Source organism: Centropristis striata, chromosome 3 (genome assembly GCF_030273125.1).
Source record: "Centropristis striata isolate RG_2023a ecotype Rhode Island chromosome 3, C.striata_1.0, whole genome shotgun sequence".
Classification (NCBI taxonomy): Eukaryota; Metazoa; Chordata; class Actinopteri; order Perciformes; family Serranidae; genus Centropristis; species Centropristis striata.
Window position 1 is genome coordinate 42,653,402 of NC_081519.1, and position 18,015 is coordinate 42,671,416.

An 18,015-nucleotide genomic window follows, 5' to 3' on the forward strand; every position below is an offset into this window, starting at 1 on the left:
TCTTTGATTCTGCCATTTTCAATTTAGCACTTTAAAGTGAAGTTTATTTTGTGTGTGTTTTTTCTCCCTCTCCTTCCCTCATGAGCGAGAAATTGCCTTTTCGGGGTGTGAAAGCAGCCACTCATTCGTGTTAATTTCTGTGTTGCTTTCCATCAATCGTCCTCCCCCTCTCTCTGGGTTTTTATGTTTATCCCCATCTGTAGGGCTGCCTCTATCCTCCTCCATTCTTCCTTTGTGTTTACGTCTATGAATTTTGAGAAAAACATGTTGAGGAGCTCCCCTTGGTGATGGCAGCAATTTGGCTTTCATATATTCCTATCCTCCAGACACTGCTTAGTGCTGCTGTAGTGTGTGTGTGTGTGTGTGTGTGTGTGTGTGTGTGTGTGTGTGTGATTGCACATGTGCATTTGTTTTACAGGATGCTAAAGAGTCATGAAACTTTATGTTTTATTTTCAGCTACAATATCAGGGAGAACTCTACAACGTGGAAGTGAACATTCAGCTGAAAAATATAAAAACAATATGTAACACTTTACAATAACCAACTAAGTTATGTTTATAGATGGTTTATAAACCAATTATTAACAATTTACTACATATTTAATCTTTAAATGTTTTCAACCAATTTCTTAAATGTATATGCATCTTTTCTAAATCATTAACATACTTAATATGGTGTTAAGATGTTATAATGGGTGCAAATTAAACTATTAAAAAACTAATAATTTTAATTTAATTGTTTCTTAATGGTAAAGTTACTATAAACTTACATTAATATACCATCTATTTGCCATTTATAAATTATTTAGTCAGTTAAACATTAATAAATGATCTATTTACCATTCTAAATGACCTATAAACGGTTTATAAATGATGATTAAACATTAATAAACTATCTGTTATCCATTTATAAATGATGGTTATTGTAAAGCATGGGTCTCAAACTCGCGGCCCGCGGGCCAATTGCGGCCCTCAAGACGATATTTTGTGGCCCCCACCTTGATATGAAAGTTTAATGTGGAAGGTCCCTTTAATTACTTATTTTGGTAATTTTGTGTCTCTTTTTTTGGTATTTGTGTCTTTTTTAATAATTTTGTGTCTTTTTTTGGTAATTCTGAGTCATTCTTTGGTCATTTTGTGTCTTTTTCAAATCATTTTGTGTCTTTTTTTTCTAATTATGTGTCTTTTTTTTCTAATTATGTGTTTTTTTTGGTCATTTTGTGTCTTTTTTGGGGTCATTTTGTGTCTTTTTTAAATTATTTTGTGTCTTTTTTGGTAATTCTATGTATTTTTTCGTCATTTGGTGTCTTTGCGGCCCCCAGGTAATTTGAGTTTGAGACCCCTGTTGTAAAGTTTCACCAAACAATATGATGTTTTCCTTGGTGATGTCATGTGATTGTGATTATTCAGGGCTTACAGTAAAGAAGGTGAGCCGTGGCTGGGAGAGCATGTCATGCCTCTAAAGTGACAGCTCGTCAAACACTCGGCAGTAATTGAAAAGCATGGTGAAAGTGGATAATGATCGTTTATCTGTGTGAAATTCACACCAGAGGTAAAGCTGGACTTGTCGGTTCAGAGGCTTGTTGAGTTTTGGTTGGCTGAGTAATTAAATCAGAGATGTGGTGAGGTTTTCCTCAGCTCAGTGCCTCGTCGTGCTTCCTCTTTAATCAGCTGGCTATTAAACCTCTGATTGCACTCCCCATCTTCTGACTTCAGCTATTAAACACAGACTCAGAGCATGTTCAGTCTGTGTCTCTGTGTTTGTGTGTCTGTGTGTGTGTGTGGGGGGCATGGACACAGAAAAAGCTAAATCTGAATCAGACAGTGAAAGAGAAAGGATAGGATAAATACAATAAAAAAAGGTACAGAAGCCTTAAATGCAGAACTAGCAGAATGAAAAACAGCTTCTTTCCCTGTCAAAACTCTCAACACCCACACAGGATAAATTAATTAAAAGGTGCAATAAAACGGACATGTGCAATACAATTGATATGTGCAAAACACTCAATTTACCTCATGTATAAATTATAGCATTTTAAGTAGCCATTTATTTATTTTTATACTTATTTATTACATCACATGTCCTTGTTCTTGTTTTTGTCCTTGTTTAGCTCGGTATATTTTAAATGTTTTTACTCATGTTGTTTTTGTGTTATGATTGTCATAACTATGCACCTTATGCAGTGGCACTTTCAATTTTGTTGTATAGTGAACTATATAATGACAGTAAAGACTATTTGATTTGATTTGATTTTGAAACAACCTGGTCTCACAGAAATCCGTGAAATAGCCACGGATTTCGCTTAACTCAAAATCCGTGGAATAGCCACGGAATCCCTCAGATTTCCGTGAAACTGACACGGATTTCGCTACAATGCAAGTTAATGACAGTCATATCCCGTGGCTATTCCATGGATATTTGTTCCTATTGGTTTGTTCCAAGTCACGTGACTTTCAAGGTCCCGGCGGTCAGAACAAAAAACATGGCGGACAGTTTTCTCATTTTTAGTGAAAAATCAATATTTTGACTTTGTTTCTGCATAAAAATGGATTTTGATCACATTTCTAGTGAGAAATATATGTTTTATTTTCTAAATATTCACTCAGTGAATGTACATAATCACTTTGTATGTTGGAATAGCCACGGGATATGACTGGCATTAACTTGCATTGTAGTGAAATCCGTGTCAGTTTCACGGAAATTTGAGTGATTCCATGGCTATTCCACGGATTTTGAGTTAAGCAAATCTGTGGCTATTTCACGGATTCCTGTGAGACCAGGTTGTTTTGAAAACACCATGAGCTGAAGCATTGACATGGTGGTGGTGTTATTCCTCCACCCATCAGCATGTTATTCCACTTCCTGTTGACCACATGATTAATACTTCTCTCCACAACCATAAATCAATTCCCCAGAGTAGCGGTGACCTATGAGATATATCTGTGACCTCACGTTTTAACTCAAAACACACACGTTGATGCGTTAAGCCGCGCATGCACAAGCTTATTTTTTTTTTTCATCAAAACGCAGACACAAATCCTCTTAACTCGTACATTCATGGACATTTTGTAGGATTCTTTTTGTGTTTCTTTGCCATCAAAAATTCAGAAGTGGCTTCTGCCTCCACACGCTGCGAGTGACATCTGACCTCCTCCAAGGTCATCTCTGATTCCTCCTCCTGCTCCCCAGAGATCAGCCAGATTAGACTGATGCCAGCCGGCTGCCTGCATACATCCATTCTTATGTAGTCGGCTTACTGCTGCTGGCACCGACAAGGTTGTTCAGCAAGGAGCGCTGACCTCTGGGTGACTAACAGGAAGGAACTGGTGTTTTGCTCTTTGGTGCAAGGTTATAATAGTTTGGGATTTTTCATTAGTTTTAGTTTTAATTTCTAGGGGTGTGCATTGGCACTGCCCTCACAATTCGATTCGATTACGATTCACGAGGTAACTATTTGATTCAATTCGATTCTACGATGCATCACAATTATACTGCACACAACAAGGGACATTTTTCGTCAGTCATGAGGCAATACAAGCAGTCAGATAGGCCTCATAACAATAGATTTTATTGGCTATATTTTGAAAAGATGGCAAAATGAATCTCCTGCCTGAGTTCATCTAAGAGTAAGGAAAGAGAAATGCCTCCTCCTGCCATAAAAAGGAACCTGCTGAGGTGAAGTTTACATCAGCTAAATGTCGACCCCTTGTCCCTGAGGTAGGGAAGACGTTAGCGCTATCCCAACGAGCTAGCTATCGCTAGTTTTCATGAAGCAAAAATGTAACGTTAATGAGTCGACTTTAAATAGGCTAACACAATGGTAATTACCTATCAATAGTACTTTCTATAAAAACGTAAATGTTAAGTTCTGTCAAATACTACCACATACTTCAGTCACAACATATCAAAACAGCTTGTCCTGCTAGCTTACCTGTGCTGCATCAACACATGGCTCATTAGAATATTCAAATGAGACATGTGTTGATGCCACACTTCTCAGAGGACAGGGAGTGGGTCGGGTTAGCGTTGTGTTTACTGGAACTTTGACAGGGGCGCAAAGGCCACCTGGGCCGTAAATTGAACATTTTTTCACAGGGCATCAAGGCCAGAGTGTGAAATTCCCACCCTGTCCCCCACAACTTTCCACTGGAGGCCAGGAAATAAACATAATCGATTATGGCACTTTGCCGCATCGATGCTGAATCGTGCATGCCCCGCATTGCGATGCATCGCCGAATCGATTATTGTTGACACCACTATTAATTTTGTTGTGAATTTTTGTTTTCAAATTCAGTTAGTTTTAGTTAGTTTTTAGAGTGAGTTTGCTAGTTTTAGTTTAGTTTTTATTTTTTGAAAACGCTTAGTTTTAGTTTAGTTTTTATTAGTTTTAGTTTTTTTGTAATGGGTATGTGCCTTCATTTCCTTTGGTTTATCATCTCAGCACCAATACAGTTATTAGCTCTTACAGTTCTGGGTGTTTTGTATTTTGGTTGGAGTGTAGACATCCCAGTCTCAGTAAACATATTCACCATGTGTTCCTGCATGCTGAAATAGAAACACTGAATTATGAATGAAAAAAGTTGACAAAGACGAAAACGAAGGACATTTTCACTATAATTTTAGTTAGTTTTAGTTAGTTTTGTAACCACACAATACAGTTTCAGTGAGTTATCGTTTTTTTAAAAACTCTTGTTTTTATTTTTATTTCAGTTAACGAAAATGTTTTTTCAATTTTAGTTTTCGTTATTTTGTTAATTTTCGTTAACTATAATAACCTTGCTTTGGTGACGATATATTTAGGGCTCGTTGTTTAAGTTTTTATTCAACCCATAAGAACCCTCGGTGACACGGTGTCACAAACATTTTAAATGTTCTAGTAATGTTCATGTATGTTTTCTCAAGTACATAAGTGTGTTTTTCCGTGTTCTACAGCTACAGTAGCTTGTTGAGAAGCCGTCCGATGAGGCAGTGTTATTTATATGTATGATATATGTTATGGAGATGAAAACAAAAATGCAAATGGTTATTTGTCTTTATTTATTATTGATTTATTATTATTTTGTTACTTAAAAAGAAATCTGAAAAATAATTTGTTGTCTAACAGCACTATTAATGTCACAATTTTGATAAATGTTGTGGAGATGCAAAGAAAAAGGCAAATTTGTGTTTCTGTAAGGAGGAAAGGTGTCTAGTTTTTCATTTGAAAATAAACAATACTATTAACATAAATACCATAAACATATATTGTAACGTATATGTCACATCACAGATCTTTTTTTTCTTTTTTTAATAATTGTGTTCTATGTGGTTCACTTGATCTGTGGTAGATCCCCTATAATTTTCCTTTAAGGATAACTGGTTCTGGGTTCTTATGGGTTAAAAATCTGGTAATGTATCTGTTTATTATGAATATTGAAAAACAATTGCAAAAAAAATCTATTCTACAAAACTGTGGGGTTTAAATCGGATTATAAAAATCTATTTTTAGAGCCTGTAGTTTAAGCATTTATTGCTTTTTCATATTTACTTTGAGGGACTATGGCACATAATCAGCTACTCATTTACATTTTCTCTCCTTTTTCCAATTTTTATAACCGGAAGCATGTTTTGAGTTGTGCTTATTGCAAAAGGGACCTCTCACAGCAGGGATCACACAATGTTTGGATGCATGGAGACATTAAAATCTCACTGGAAGTCTGTTTATTCTTATTGAAAGCCTTAACTATTAACTATTAGGGCTGTTTATTGGCAAGAATCTGCCATTACGAGTGATACTTCCCATTCACTATATATTGTGATGTATTTGCAACACTGTAAGCACGGAAATATATTGTTCGTTCATTATTCTTCACCTGATTGTTTATTGGTGTGTTTGTGTGTCCCTGCAGCCCCGGTCATCCTCAACGAGTTAAACTGGACCCAGGCTCTGGAGCGGGTCTTCATTGAGAACCGTAAGGAGGACAGCTCTCTGCGCTGGCAGGTGTTTGGCAGCGCCACGGGAGTGACTCGCTACTACCCAGGTAGCTTTATATTTAAGATCATTTCAGGTCTTTCCCTTGACATTATCTTCTCATTTCTTGGCTCATTGCTGGAGTGAAAAGGAGAATACTACTGACATACAACCTACTGTTTTCAAGTGTAACATGTACCTCCTTCACCCCACTACAAAATAAAATTGAATATAAGATATAATAAAATATCTCTGCAATGGTATCTCAATGTATGCATCAATGCAGCAACTAAAATATTGCCTTTATTTCTACAACCAATTACGAGATTATGATTATTATCAATTTCAGCATTTTCCATAGGTTTGTAGAAGACTTGTGCCCATATTTAGTCCAAGAAAAGATTTTCAAGTAAAATAATGTGCCAGTTCAAATCATTTTGGGCCGTTATTATCACCAATTCAGTGTACAAAAAGGAAATAAATCACACCCAATAAGCTCAAATGCAAAACTTGCTAAAGAAGTCCACTGGAGACCAAATAATTTGGTTAGTTTTAATTCTCTAAACATTGTTTTTACATCAATTCAGCTTGGGTGGTGCCCAACATGACTTGGGAGCTGTGCCTAACCCTTCTAATGGCAGGGAGGATTAATCTGCAGATCATTTTATCAATGAATCAAATGCTCATTTGGTCTATAAAATGTCAGAAAAGAGTGAAAAAATTCTGTCCCAGTCCAACATGATGCCTTTAAATATGTTTTTGTCTTCAATAAGATCTTCAATATGATATGGTACAACACAGAGAAAAGCAGGAAATCTCCATATTTGAGAGATTATGATTATTATCAATTTCAGCATTTTCCATAGGTTTGTGGAAGACTTGTGCACATATTTAGTCCAAGAAAAGACTTTCAATTTAAATAATAATGCAATTTCAAATCATTTTGGGCCATTATTATCACCAATTCAGTGTACAAAAAGGAAATAAATCACACCCAATAAGCTTCAATGCAAAACTTGCTAAAGAAGTCCACTGGAGACCAAATAATTTGATTAGTTTTAATTCTCTAAACATTGTTTTTACATCAATTCAGCTTGGGTGGTGCCCAAAACCACTTGGGAGCTGTGCCTAACCCTTCTAATGGCAGCGAGGATTAATCTGCAGATCATTTTATCAATGAATCAAATGCTCATTTGGTCTAAAGCAGGAAATCTCCATATTTCCATAGGTTTGTAGAAGACTTGTGCACATATTTAGTCCAAGAAAAGATTTTCAAGTAAAATAATATGCAATTTCAAATCATTTTGGGCCATTATTATCACCAATTCAGTGTACAAAAAGGAAATAAATCACACCCAATAAGCTTAAACTGGACCCAGAGTCTTCATTGAGAAGCGTAAGGAGGACAGTTCTCTGCTCTGCCAGGTGTTTGGCAGTGCCACGGGAGTGACTCGCTACTACCCAGGTAGGCTGCAGGGTCCCAGTCAACAGTCTGCCTTATAACTCACGGCTAGATAAAGTCTAAATTGACCCTAGGGCCCCTCGGCTGCAGAACATTGGCAATCTCTTATCAGATGGCTGTACTGGTTACTCGATAGACTGAATGAAATTATGATTACTCTGATCTAATCTGATATGAAATATCCTACGGTGCACTGTATGGCTTATAACTTATTTTCTTGCTCTCTGCAGCCACTCCATGGAGGGCCCCCAACAAGATTGACCTGTACGACGTCCGCAGGAGACCTTGGTAAGTGACATCTTTATCGGGACGTAGATCAAGATCAGGGCAGTTTTATTTCTTATAGCTTTCTCTGCTAATGCTTAATGATCATTTTTGGAAGAATACCCAAAAAAATCCATTATCCTCAGCGTTGAAGTGTTCAGAGCCGTTAATGGTGATAGAAAGAATGACACTGTTGAATAATCATCATCCAAGTAAACTGTAGAAGAAGAGTTGTTTACTCACTGCTTTTGGATTTACACATTCAATTTCAAGTTTGATTTCAATATAGAACCACTTTCATCGATATAAAGAATCACTTTATACACAGTTTTTACTCATAACTCACTCACTGAGGCTGTATGGAACTCCAAACTGAATTATTTTTTTTCAGAGGCACACTCAAAAGCGAGTGTTACTGTTTGAGAAATGCTTGCGAATCATCAACAAGTGCTGCACAAGCAAAAAAGGAAAACCCTTGATTACGATTATGATGATTTGAAGATTATAATAATCATTATATCTTTTTATTTCAATGTATTATAGATGTTTTTGATAATTTGAGAGGCTCTGGCTGGGTCATACATGTCATGTGACACACAGAGATTATGTGAAAAGCTGTTGTGTGTCATTTTACTACGTTTTTAATGCTTTTTCAGACAAGAAATAAGACATTTAGATCCCCAATATGTAGTCAGTTTATCCAAATAACACCTGTTTGAAAATTTGCTGCCACGTTTATGGAGATGAAAGCGATGAAAGTGATACTGCCGCTGTCAACAAATTTGTTGTCTGTTTACATAAAGCCATCAACAGCTACATACGGGTCTTGAAGGGTTGACCTGTTTCATTAAAGAAGATTTCAACCACTTTCCCTTATGACTGCTTTCTGAGGGTTACGTTAAAAAGTTAGAGGCTCTTGAAAATGTCTAAAAACTGAATTAGTGTTATTCTGTTGCTGTGCCATTTATGTTATACCCTTGTTTTGTTTGTCTAATGTCAAAAATTCTGTCAAAAAAAACAAAAAAACATGTATTGTTCTGTGTAGCTCCACCAACTATCTCTAATTTGTATATATAATTTGTTTATATTTTTCTGTTATGAAAACAATAAAAATAAATACACAAAAAAAAAGTTAGAGGCACTTGAAAATAAGGGGTAAAAAGGGTCTAAATCCACTCCAGATGTGGTAAATTCTGTTATAAATGTGGCACATTTCAAAGAACATACATCTCAATTTCCTCTCAATGATCCCGGGCCAGATGAGTGCTGGAAGGGTTCAGGTCTGGGCTCCAGGTGAGTCCAGCTGAGCGTTGAGAGCAGCAGAGATTGTTTAGCTGGGAGCGGACAGCCTCTAACCAATACAAACAGCAGCAGCAGAGTAAAAGTGCAGAAAATTGCAGAAATTTAACTTGTCACTGAAACACCTGTGCTGTCAGCAGCAGCACTGTCATGCTGTCTTAAAATTGTGACAAAGTGATCTAAGTCCTCAGACATGCTGGGAGCACATTTCATTTTTAATTCATGCGTTGTAATGGAGGTGAACACACGCTTTTCCACTGAATGTGCTTTTTGTTTTTATATTTAAGATAATTTGAGGTCTTTCCCTTGACATTATCTTCTCATTTCTTGGCTCATTGCTGGAGTGAAAAAGAGTATACACTGTAAAAAAAAGATAAACTATAGCTACTCAATAAAATTGAGGCAACAGATTGCAAGCAATATTATTAATTAAATCTAACTACGTTACAAGTTGAGTTAATAACTTAACAGGAAGTGTTAAGTGTCAATTAAAAACGGACTAATTCTATTGTGTTGGATTCATTCAAAATTCTCTTGATTTAGAATTACAGACACATAAAGATTATATTTAATGTGATCAAAATAAGTAGATTCTATCTCAAACATTTTTATATAAAAGTTACTTAAACAACTGCCTCAAAATCAAGGACGTATTTATATTTAATACATTTTATCAAATATATTAAGTAAAATGAAATGACTACAGAATAATTTATTACAGTTAACTACTTACATACAACCTACTGTTTTCAAGTGTAACATGTACCTCCTTCACCCCACTACAAAATAAAATTATAATAATATAAGATATAATAAAATATCTCTGCAATGGTATCTCAATGTATGCATCAATGCAGCAACTAAAATATTGCCTTTATTTCTACAACCAATTATGAGATTATGATTATTATCCATTTCAGCATTTTCCATAGGTTTGTAGAAGACTTGTGCACATATTTAGTCCAAGAAAAGACTTTCAATTAAACTTGCAATTTCAAATCATTTTGGGCCATTATTATCACCAATTCAGTGTACAAAAAGGAAATAAATCACACCCAATAAGCTTTAATGCAAAACTTGCTAAAGAACTTCACTGGAAACCAAATTATTTTAGTTATTTTTGATTCTCGAAACATTGTTTTTACATCAATTCAGCTTGGATGGTGCCCAAAACCACTTGGGAGCTGTGCCTAACCGTTATAATGGCAGGGAGGATTAATCTGCAGATCATTTTATCAATTAATCAAATGCTCATTTGGTCTATAAAATGTCAGAAAAGAGTGAAAAAATTCTGTCCCAGTCCAACATGATGCCTTTAAATATGTTTTTGTCTTCAATAAGATCTTCAATATAATATGGTACAACACAGAAAAAAGCAGGAAATCTCCATATTTGAGAGGCTGAGAGCGTTTTCTGCAATTTAAGCAAGAAAAACAACTTTAACGATTATTCAGTTATCATATTAGTAAGCAATTATTTTCCTGTGCATTGATTAGTTGAGAGGCCGTTGCAGCTCTAAATGTCTTCATGCACAACAAGCAGCCCTTTTACAGGGTTTTTTTTCCTACACTGGCTGCTTCAGGCGTATTTACTGATTACAGGGTTTAGTGAATGTAACCACATGTATAAAAATAAAGGCTTTAAGTCTCAAAGGCAGCCTTACATTAGGTCTGCTGTACAGTGTGGAGAGACCTCCTGTGCTCCTTCCAGCCCGGAGCTAAATAAAGCATGTACTTTAGTAGAATGAGATCAAAAACATTTTCCCGACTCATATTTATCTCAGCGAGCGATAATGCTGATGCATTGTCTTTAGCTACAAGGACAAAAGCAAGATAGAGGCTAATGTTTTTGTTTAAAGTGTCCACCTTTTGCCTGTGGTTCTCTGAGAACAGCTGATCTCTGCTCGGTGGACAGAACGAGGCTGCGTTGGGCCAAACAGCCCTTCACCCAGCGCCCAGGCTTCCTGTCCACACTTCCACGTTCAATCTACCTGCCACTGTCACATCGGCTTTGTGGCAGCCCTGCCTGTTGCCTGGTTACAGGTTGGAGTGAACTGGACATAATCATGACAGCAATGTTGATTAGACCTGACCCCGTTTTCCATCGCTGTCTGGATCCAGCTCAACCTGAGTGGCTGTTTGAGGTCAGGCCAGGCTGTCACATGAAGTCAACGACATCAGAGCAAACAAACAAAAGACGAGCGAGAAAAAGAAGCCTTTGCATTATGACAGAGAGAGAGAGTATTAAACTTAAGACCCAGAACACACAATGTTGACGTGTTTAAATGTAGTCACGTCTGAAAGAGAATCTGTTCCTCTTTAGTAGTGAATTAAATGTAACTACAGTGGCTGATTTAATGTGGGGTTTGATGTGGCGTTAAAAGGCTCAGTGAAGGTTCAACTTATTCACACATAATAACATGGAAATTATAGTGCTGCCATTAAACAACGCCGCTTACTAAAACATAGGAAATAAATATACGCAAAGATAAAAACATAAAACTATATTCCAACGGTTCAAAAGAACCTCCTGAACAACAGCATTGAAACATTCAAAGAGTCAAATAAAATAAAGGTTGTGGTTATACTGCTGAGAGAATAAATATCAGTGATATTTTAACCATGTACTAGAAATTACAGGTATATATCACTGAACAATTTAATCCTTTTTACAGATTCTTGTCTTGATAAACAGGATGACAATCCAGTAACTTTAAAATAATATAATGAATGAATGAATGAATGAATAAAAATGATCAAAGCAAAGAACGAAATAAAGAAGCTATTTTTTTGTGGCAAAATTAATAATTATTATTATTTTTCACATGACCCCACAACCTACTGTAATACACTGTAGGTAATATACTGTAATATACAGTAGGCTCTCTAAGTATACAGAGAAATTATGTGATTTTTACAGCAAACATGAGATTTCTTTGTCCTCATTAACAGTTTAACCCTTTGATGCACAACATATAAATATGTATAAATATATAATGCACAACATGGGTCAAAAATGGCCCGCATTAATTTCCCATGTTATTTCATGCTGGCTGTGTGTTTGAATATCTTTTTTTATTACAACAGATCATTATGTCCCTTTTTCCTTTCATACTTTATAAAGAAATACTTCTTGTTTACACACATGGGTCAAAAATGACCTTGTCCATTAGAAGCGTAGTGATACAAAAAGTGTTTTTATTCAAAAAGTAAGAAATGAAAAAAAAAAAAAATAGGATGCATGATGATCAAAAGTTAATTGAGGAAAACCTGGAATACTGAATGATGAAATTAATTTATTGCAAAGATATAGAAAATAAAAACTTAGTCGGGTCACTTTAGACCATGTTGTGCATCAAAGGGTTAATGCATCAAGTCAATAACTATTTTGACAGCAGTTTCTTATTGGGGTGGCAGTTTTGTTTATTACCTTTTACCAAAGACATTTTGCCTATTACATCACTGTATCTGCATCATCAGACTAACAAGGTTTCCGCTGACAGTTTAATTAAGTGAACACCAGAAGTGTCCCTGGTGCTCCACCACCACACTAGCCACCACTGTAAACATGAAAAATGCGGGAAAAAACACAAGGCGGATAAGTTAAAACAAGGTTCCTGTCTCTGATCTGTCAGCGCGGGAACCAAAGTACGCGTGAGTTTAATTCTCCTACACATGTTTTGACTGGGGGCCTCCTCCCGGAGACAGGAAGGAACAAGGGAGGAGAAAGATGAGGAGGACTGCTGAGCGGCAGCAGCGCGTGTGACAAGGTTAGACAGAGGAGGAGGTGTGTTTCTGCAGGAACACCTTGTCTCCCCCCTGGTCCTCCATGTTTGTCACTCCTGTCGAGCTTTTCCTCATGTCGGAGCCTCCGACATTCCTTCGGCCCGTTGCCTAGCAACGTGTGCCCAGCCGCGCTGAGTGGCGGGGAGTGTCATGATCCGTCAAGTCAGACTTGTGTGATTATAGTCTAACATGCTGTCTCCCCGACTGACACTCGGCCAATCACAGATGTTACAGAATCAGTCCGCGGGGGTTAGGTAAGCCCGTCATGAGTGCTGATGTGACAGTAACGGATCGCAGCGCTGTCATGGCGACGGTATCACAAACAACAACATGAGCATTTACACAAGTTGGACGGACACGGAGATGAAAACATGCCACACTCTGCGTTAAAGTCAAACTGACATTTGAATTCTTACTTTTTTTGTGGACAGAAATATCAACTTTAATTACACTGTTTAAACAACTGTTGTGTGTTTTTATTCTTCTTGTTGATAGGATAAAACTTAAATTTCAAGTATCCTAATATGGGTGTTTCCCACCATGGGAACAGTTGAGTGACGTCTGAGCGTTGCTAGGAGACACACTGTCAACTGACTGGCTGCGTGACTGAAGCGTGTCGTATTTAATATCTTTGTTGAAGACACAAAGCCACAAGTGATGAGTACAGGGTAATGGTAAATACTGGAACTTAGAGTAACAACAGCACAATTAGACCAGAGTTAAAATGTATATATTGTTTATTGTCACAACAATATACAGATTTATATTGTTTTTTTTCCATATATTGTTTCTATCACAATGTTGAAAATCCAGAAGCCAAACTGTGTTAAGACAATAATAATGTCATTTGGATAAACTTAATGTTCTGATCTTTGCATGTGGGAGTGCAGCTCAAGCAACACATTTATATATTGAATATTGAATATATGTTTTGTAGTTTTCAGGAGGTTGTGGAAATACGCTAATGCTACAACATAGCTGATCTTACATATCTTTATTTTTCATTTATTATATTTATTATTATTTTTATGCATAATTAAATGCATATATTTATACACAATCTATAGCTGTATATTATTTATTTGTTATTTAATCATCAGCTTTTTTGCAGTTGAATTACAGCTGTTGACAGTTAACGAAAACATTTCCAAAATCAACAAGTAATCAAGTTAAATGATCGCAATCTCAATGTATCATTGCAAAATTATCATGATTATGATTTTTGCCATATTCCAGCAAACCCTATCTTCGATACAAAAAATTCACCCCTGCAGAGAAGGCTAATGTAGGGAGTGCTTGTCGTTGTAAAAAAAAAAAGTACAATTTAACCAATTTGACCAAATATGTAAGATAAACATACTGGTTTATTCAACAAACAGGCAAAACAGCTTTAAATGTATGCACAGTAAATAATGTACAAGCACAGAACAGCACAAAACACACACTGATTCACACACCTATCAGCTCTCCTCCCCTCACAAACTCACACATCTATCAGATCACCAGGGCCGATATGCCAGATAGATACTGTGGCTCCACAAATACCACTATGGCAACTGGAATACACAGATGCAATCACAGCAACACGCCTCACTAACGCTCGCCCTGACGCTGTCTCCGGGAAGACTCCCCCCAGTCAGACATGTGATTTACTATGAAGAGTCAGAGCAGGGGCCAGAATTCACGGCCAGTTTGTAGCGTAATAGACCTGTAGCTTTCCTGGGACGGATGGATGGCGGCCTGGCCGACCTGGCCCAAGCCGTCCAGGTGCTCCTCTCTCTGAGGGAGGAGACGGGAGGAGCGCCTGCCTCCACAGATGGGCTCTCCCCCCGTCTGCTCCCCCACCAACAGCCCCAGGAAAATTAATGGTCCAGTCAACACACTTAATTGTCTCCAATTGCTCTGACATTAATTATTAACATTTGTCCATTATAATGTCTGTTCGTGTTATCAAGGGAAGTGAAGCAGAGGGTGAAGTGAGGTAGAGGGAGAGAGGGGAAAGCAAAGGAGCGAGGAGAGAAATAACCAGAGACGGGCATGGAGTCCTGTTAGCCAAGCGTTACAAAGATCCCATTACCTCCCAGGTTCACAACAGCATGTAGGCTATATCACATATTGATTTCTTCAAAAAGTCAATCTAACCTCTTTGTAAATATTATGACTGCTGTTCAATCCTCAGTTCCCCAAAATACCATTCCCAGTATCTCCTTCTTTCAGTCTCTTCACACTACTTCTGAGAAAAGCAGAGTTGAAAGAAAAGACCAGTGTGGTTTTTTTTTGGTGAGACTGAGGGGCGACACAAGGCTTTAGCTGTCCCGATGAAATATTTGACATTTCAGTTTGAGCCAAAATGTGAGAGACACAGCGTGAGGCATTTTATTCCGTCTCCGAGAGCAACAGTAACACACGAGTACTTGTCTCCTAATAATTGATGCTGATGCATTCCAATATGCATGACTAATTTAATATTCTGTACTTTTTTTTTTTTAGAAGCCAAAGTGGTTGAAAAATCATGCGTTCTTCTTAGGCATAGCCGAAAATATGGAAATGTGAATCTTGGTACCAACACTTCCAATAATCAACAGAAAGTGGAATAAATAAGCGGCAGACAACATCTCTTTTTCCTGCAGGCTCTCTGGGCGCTGTCCTCCTATATTTTTATCTTAATTCAATCTTTATTCGCCTGCCACATCCACGGGAGCACTAAGAGAGCAGCAGTCCATAAAATAATAAGCCCATCAGCACAACACAAATCCACGCACACATGGGAGTATGCACACAAACACACCTGCACGCACACACATACACACCCTAGCTGTCTCTACGTGTTATATACAGGTCTTCAATTATCCTGCGGTTACTCTGCTTACGTCTACTGTACATGATGCATGCATATCAGAACTCACACTGTGAGGAAAATTATCACATTAAAGTGGACGGACACACAAATGCTGATGTATTTACATCATTATTAGAATACTGGAAAATGCTTCCCAACAATCCCAACAAAAAAAAATAGTGAAACATAGACGCACACACATGCAGTAAGCTTTCCACTGTTGCATATTAAAATGAGCCACTCCATATATCATGCAACACGTATCTATTACATGTTTCTAAAATGCATGTAGTAGATAATTCCTCCAATTTAAAAGTAATGCACAGCACTTTGTGGAATGGGTCAGGGTGCATAAACACAATCTCCTGAGAGAGTTAGCCCCCCGGCACAGTTAATGTATTGATTTGAACAGCCCCACGCCATGATAAAACTATTTCATGAATTCCAATGAGACTCCTTTACCAGACTGCTGCAAAAGGAGCAAAAATACAATCACCACAACGCGGAATATGTCATTGTGTTCATTGCTTGTATAATGCATTTCTTTTAGATTGATGGTGGGTGGTGGCGTGTTGGCTCAACGTCGCTGCTTTAATCTGCTCTCATTTAGAGCAACACCTCGTTCCACCTCAGTGTAAAGAGCACATGTCTGCTGCAACACACCAGTCAGACTTTATCTTGATCGTACATATTGAGACGTTATGAACACGTTTATATCATGACATACATGATGTATGTTATGGCTTTCTGGTATTTCTGTTTCTCTACCGCTGCTTTGGTCGGACTTGCTTTTCAATTTGTTGGATTAATAATATATCAGGAAATGATGAAAAAGCATTGGCCACTTAACCTCAGGCAATTACATGTTATCTGCTATTAGCTGGAATGCCTTCCGCTACAGTGTGTGAAACCTCTATACTTTGCTCAATGATTATTTTCCTTATCAATTAATTCGTTAGTTCTGTTTTTCAGTAATCAGTGATGCTGCATTCATGTAATCAGGCAGACAGACAGACAGTTTGGCAATATATTGCAATGGTGGTGTTGTGTTGTTTCCAATGAATGGAATCCAATATGTTAAATACAATTATTTAGTGTTGATTTTGTTATATATTTTTTATCAAATAAAATATTACATGACTAACCATGTAACATTGGGTCACGGAGGACAACAAAAAGTTGAAATATTTTAACTTTAGATAGGATTACTTTCTTCCATTAACATTGCAGCTATTCTCTGTTGTTTGGCCTTACCTAATATTAACTTCCTGTTCTTTTCCACTAAAATATAGTTTGATTGATTCCTGATTTCACCTGAATGCTGCATTAGTCTGTAGCAAAACAACAAGTCAGAAATTCTCAGCTCAAGCTCAAGGTCATGCCTGCATATCCATTGTTTCGCCTGGTCGAACAGTCCACAACCGTAATAAGATTTAATTACAACCATATAAACCAGAAAAAGGCAGAAAATCTTCCAATTTGAGAAGCATTTTTTCTTTTGCTTTATAATTGACTTTAATAATTAATGGCACTGTACTTTCATAAAAAGACCTTATCAGCTGTAGAAGATAAAACCTCACTCTGTGAAAGGTGAATTTAAATGTATATCAAGCAGCACAGTGTTCAGTTAAACGTAGAAGAAACATTATTCCAACATTGCAACTAGTCAGAGTCTATAATTTACAGAAATCTAGTCTTTGTGTTTTTAATAAGTTTGCCCAAAGTATATAGAGATATAATCTCTGTTAAGTATACATTCAGTCGTATCAAAAGTACCTCATCTTTGGAAAAAAAACCCAACAGATTTCAACCCATGGCTGCATAAATGAAACAGTGGGGAAGAAAATCAGCTGCATTCAACAGCATCAACAGCATTAATAACGAGATAAAGAACCTGTTACAAGTACTTGTACTTGATAAGCGTGGTTTAACGTGAATACCTGTACATGTTGAACAGAAAATCTTCACATTTGAGAAGCAATTTTTTATTTTATTTTTTTGCTTGATAACTGAATTTAATAATTAATGCCACAGTACTTTAAAGAGATGCAGAAAATGGTCTTATCAGCCGTAAAAGATAAAACCTCACTCTGTGAAAGGTGAATTTAAATGTGTATCAAGCAAAGTTGTGTTCAGTTAAAAAAAAAAAAAATAGAAGAAAATTTATTATATATAAGTTTGCCAAAAGTATTGATACCTTTTTGATACCACATGAAATGATACAATCTCAGTCAGTTAATTATACATTCAGTTGTGTTAAAAGTACCTGGTGTTTGAAGAAAACACGTGTTAACAATTTAGGCATCAAAGTTAGTTAGTTACAAAGGATCGTTTCTTATTTCAGCCGCATGTACTTGTACTTGATAAATGTGGTATAATGTGAATACCTGAACACTGCAAAAAAAGAAAAGTTGG

The 18,015-nt window shown here is 36.8% G+C and overlaps 1 protein-coding gene across 2 annotated transcripts in view; it reads left to right on the forward strand.

The window, feature by feature from the left end:
• Positions 1-18,015, forward strand: part of cacna2d2a (calcium channel, voltage-dependent, alpha 2/delta subunit 2a) — a 241,092-nt gene that overhangs the window by 170,163 nt on the left and 52,914 nt on the right. For both annotated transcript variants that reach the window (XM_059328728.1, XM_059328729.1), the window contains exons 7-8: positions 5,890-6,021; positions 7,644-7,701. In XM_059328728.1, coding sequence (XP_059184711.1) covers positions 5,890-6,021; positions 7,644-7,701 — 190 coding nt within the window. The remainder of the gene's footprint in view (positions 1-5,889; positions 6,022-7,643; positions 7,702-18,015) is intronic.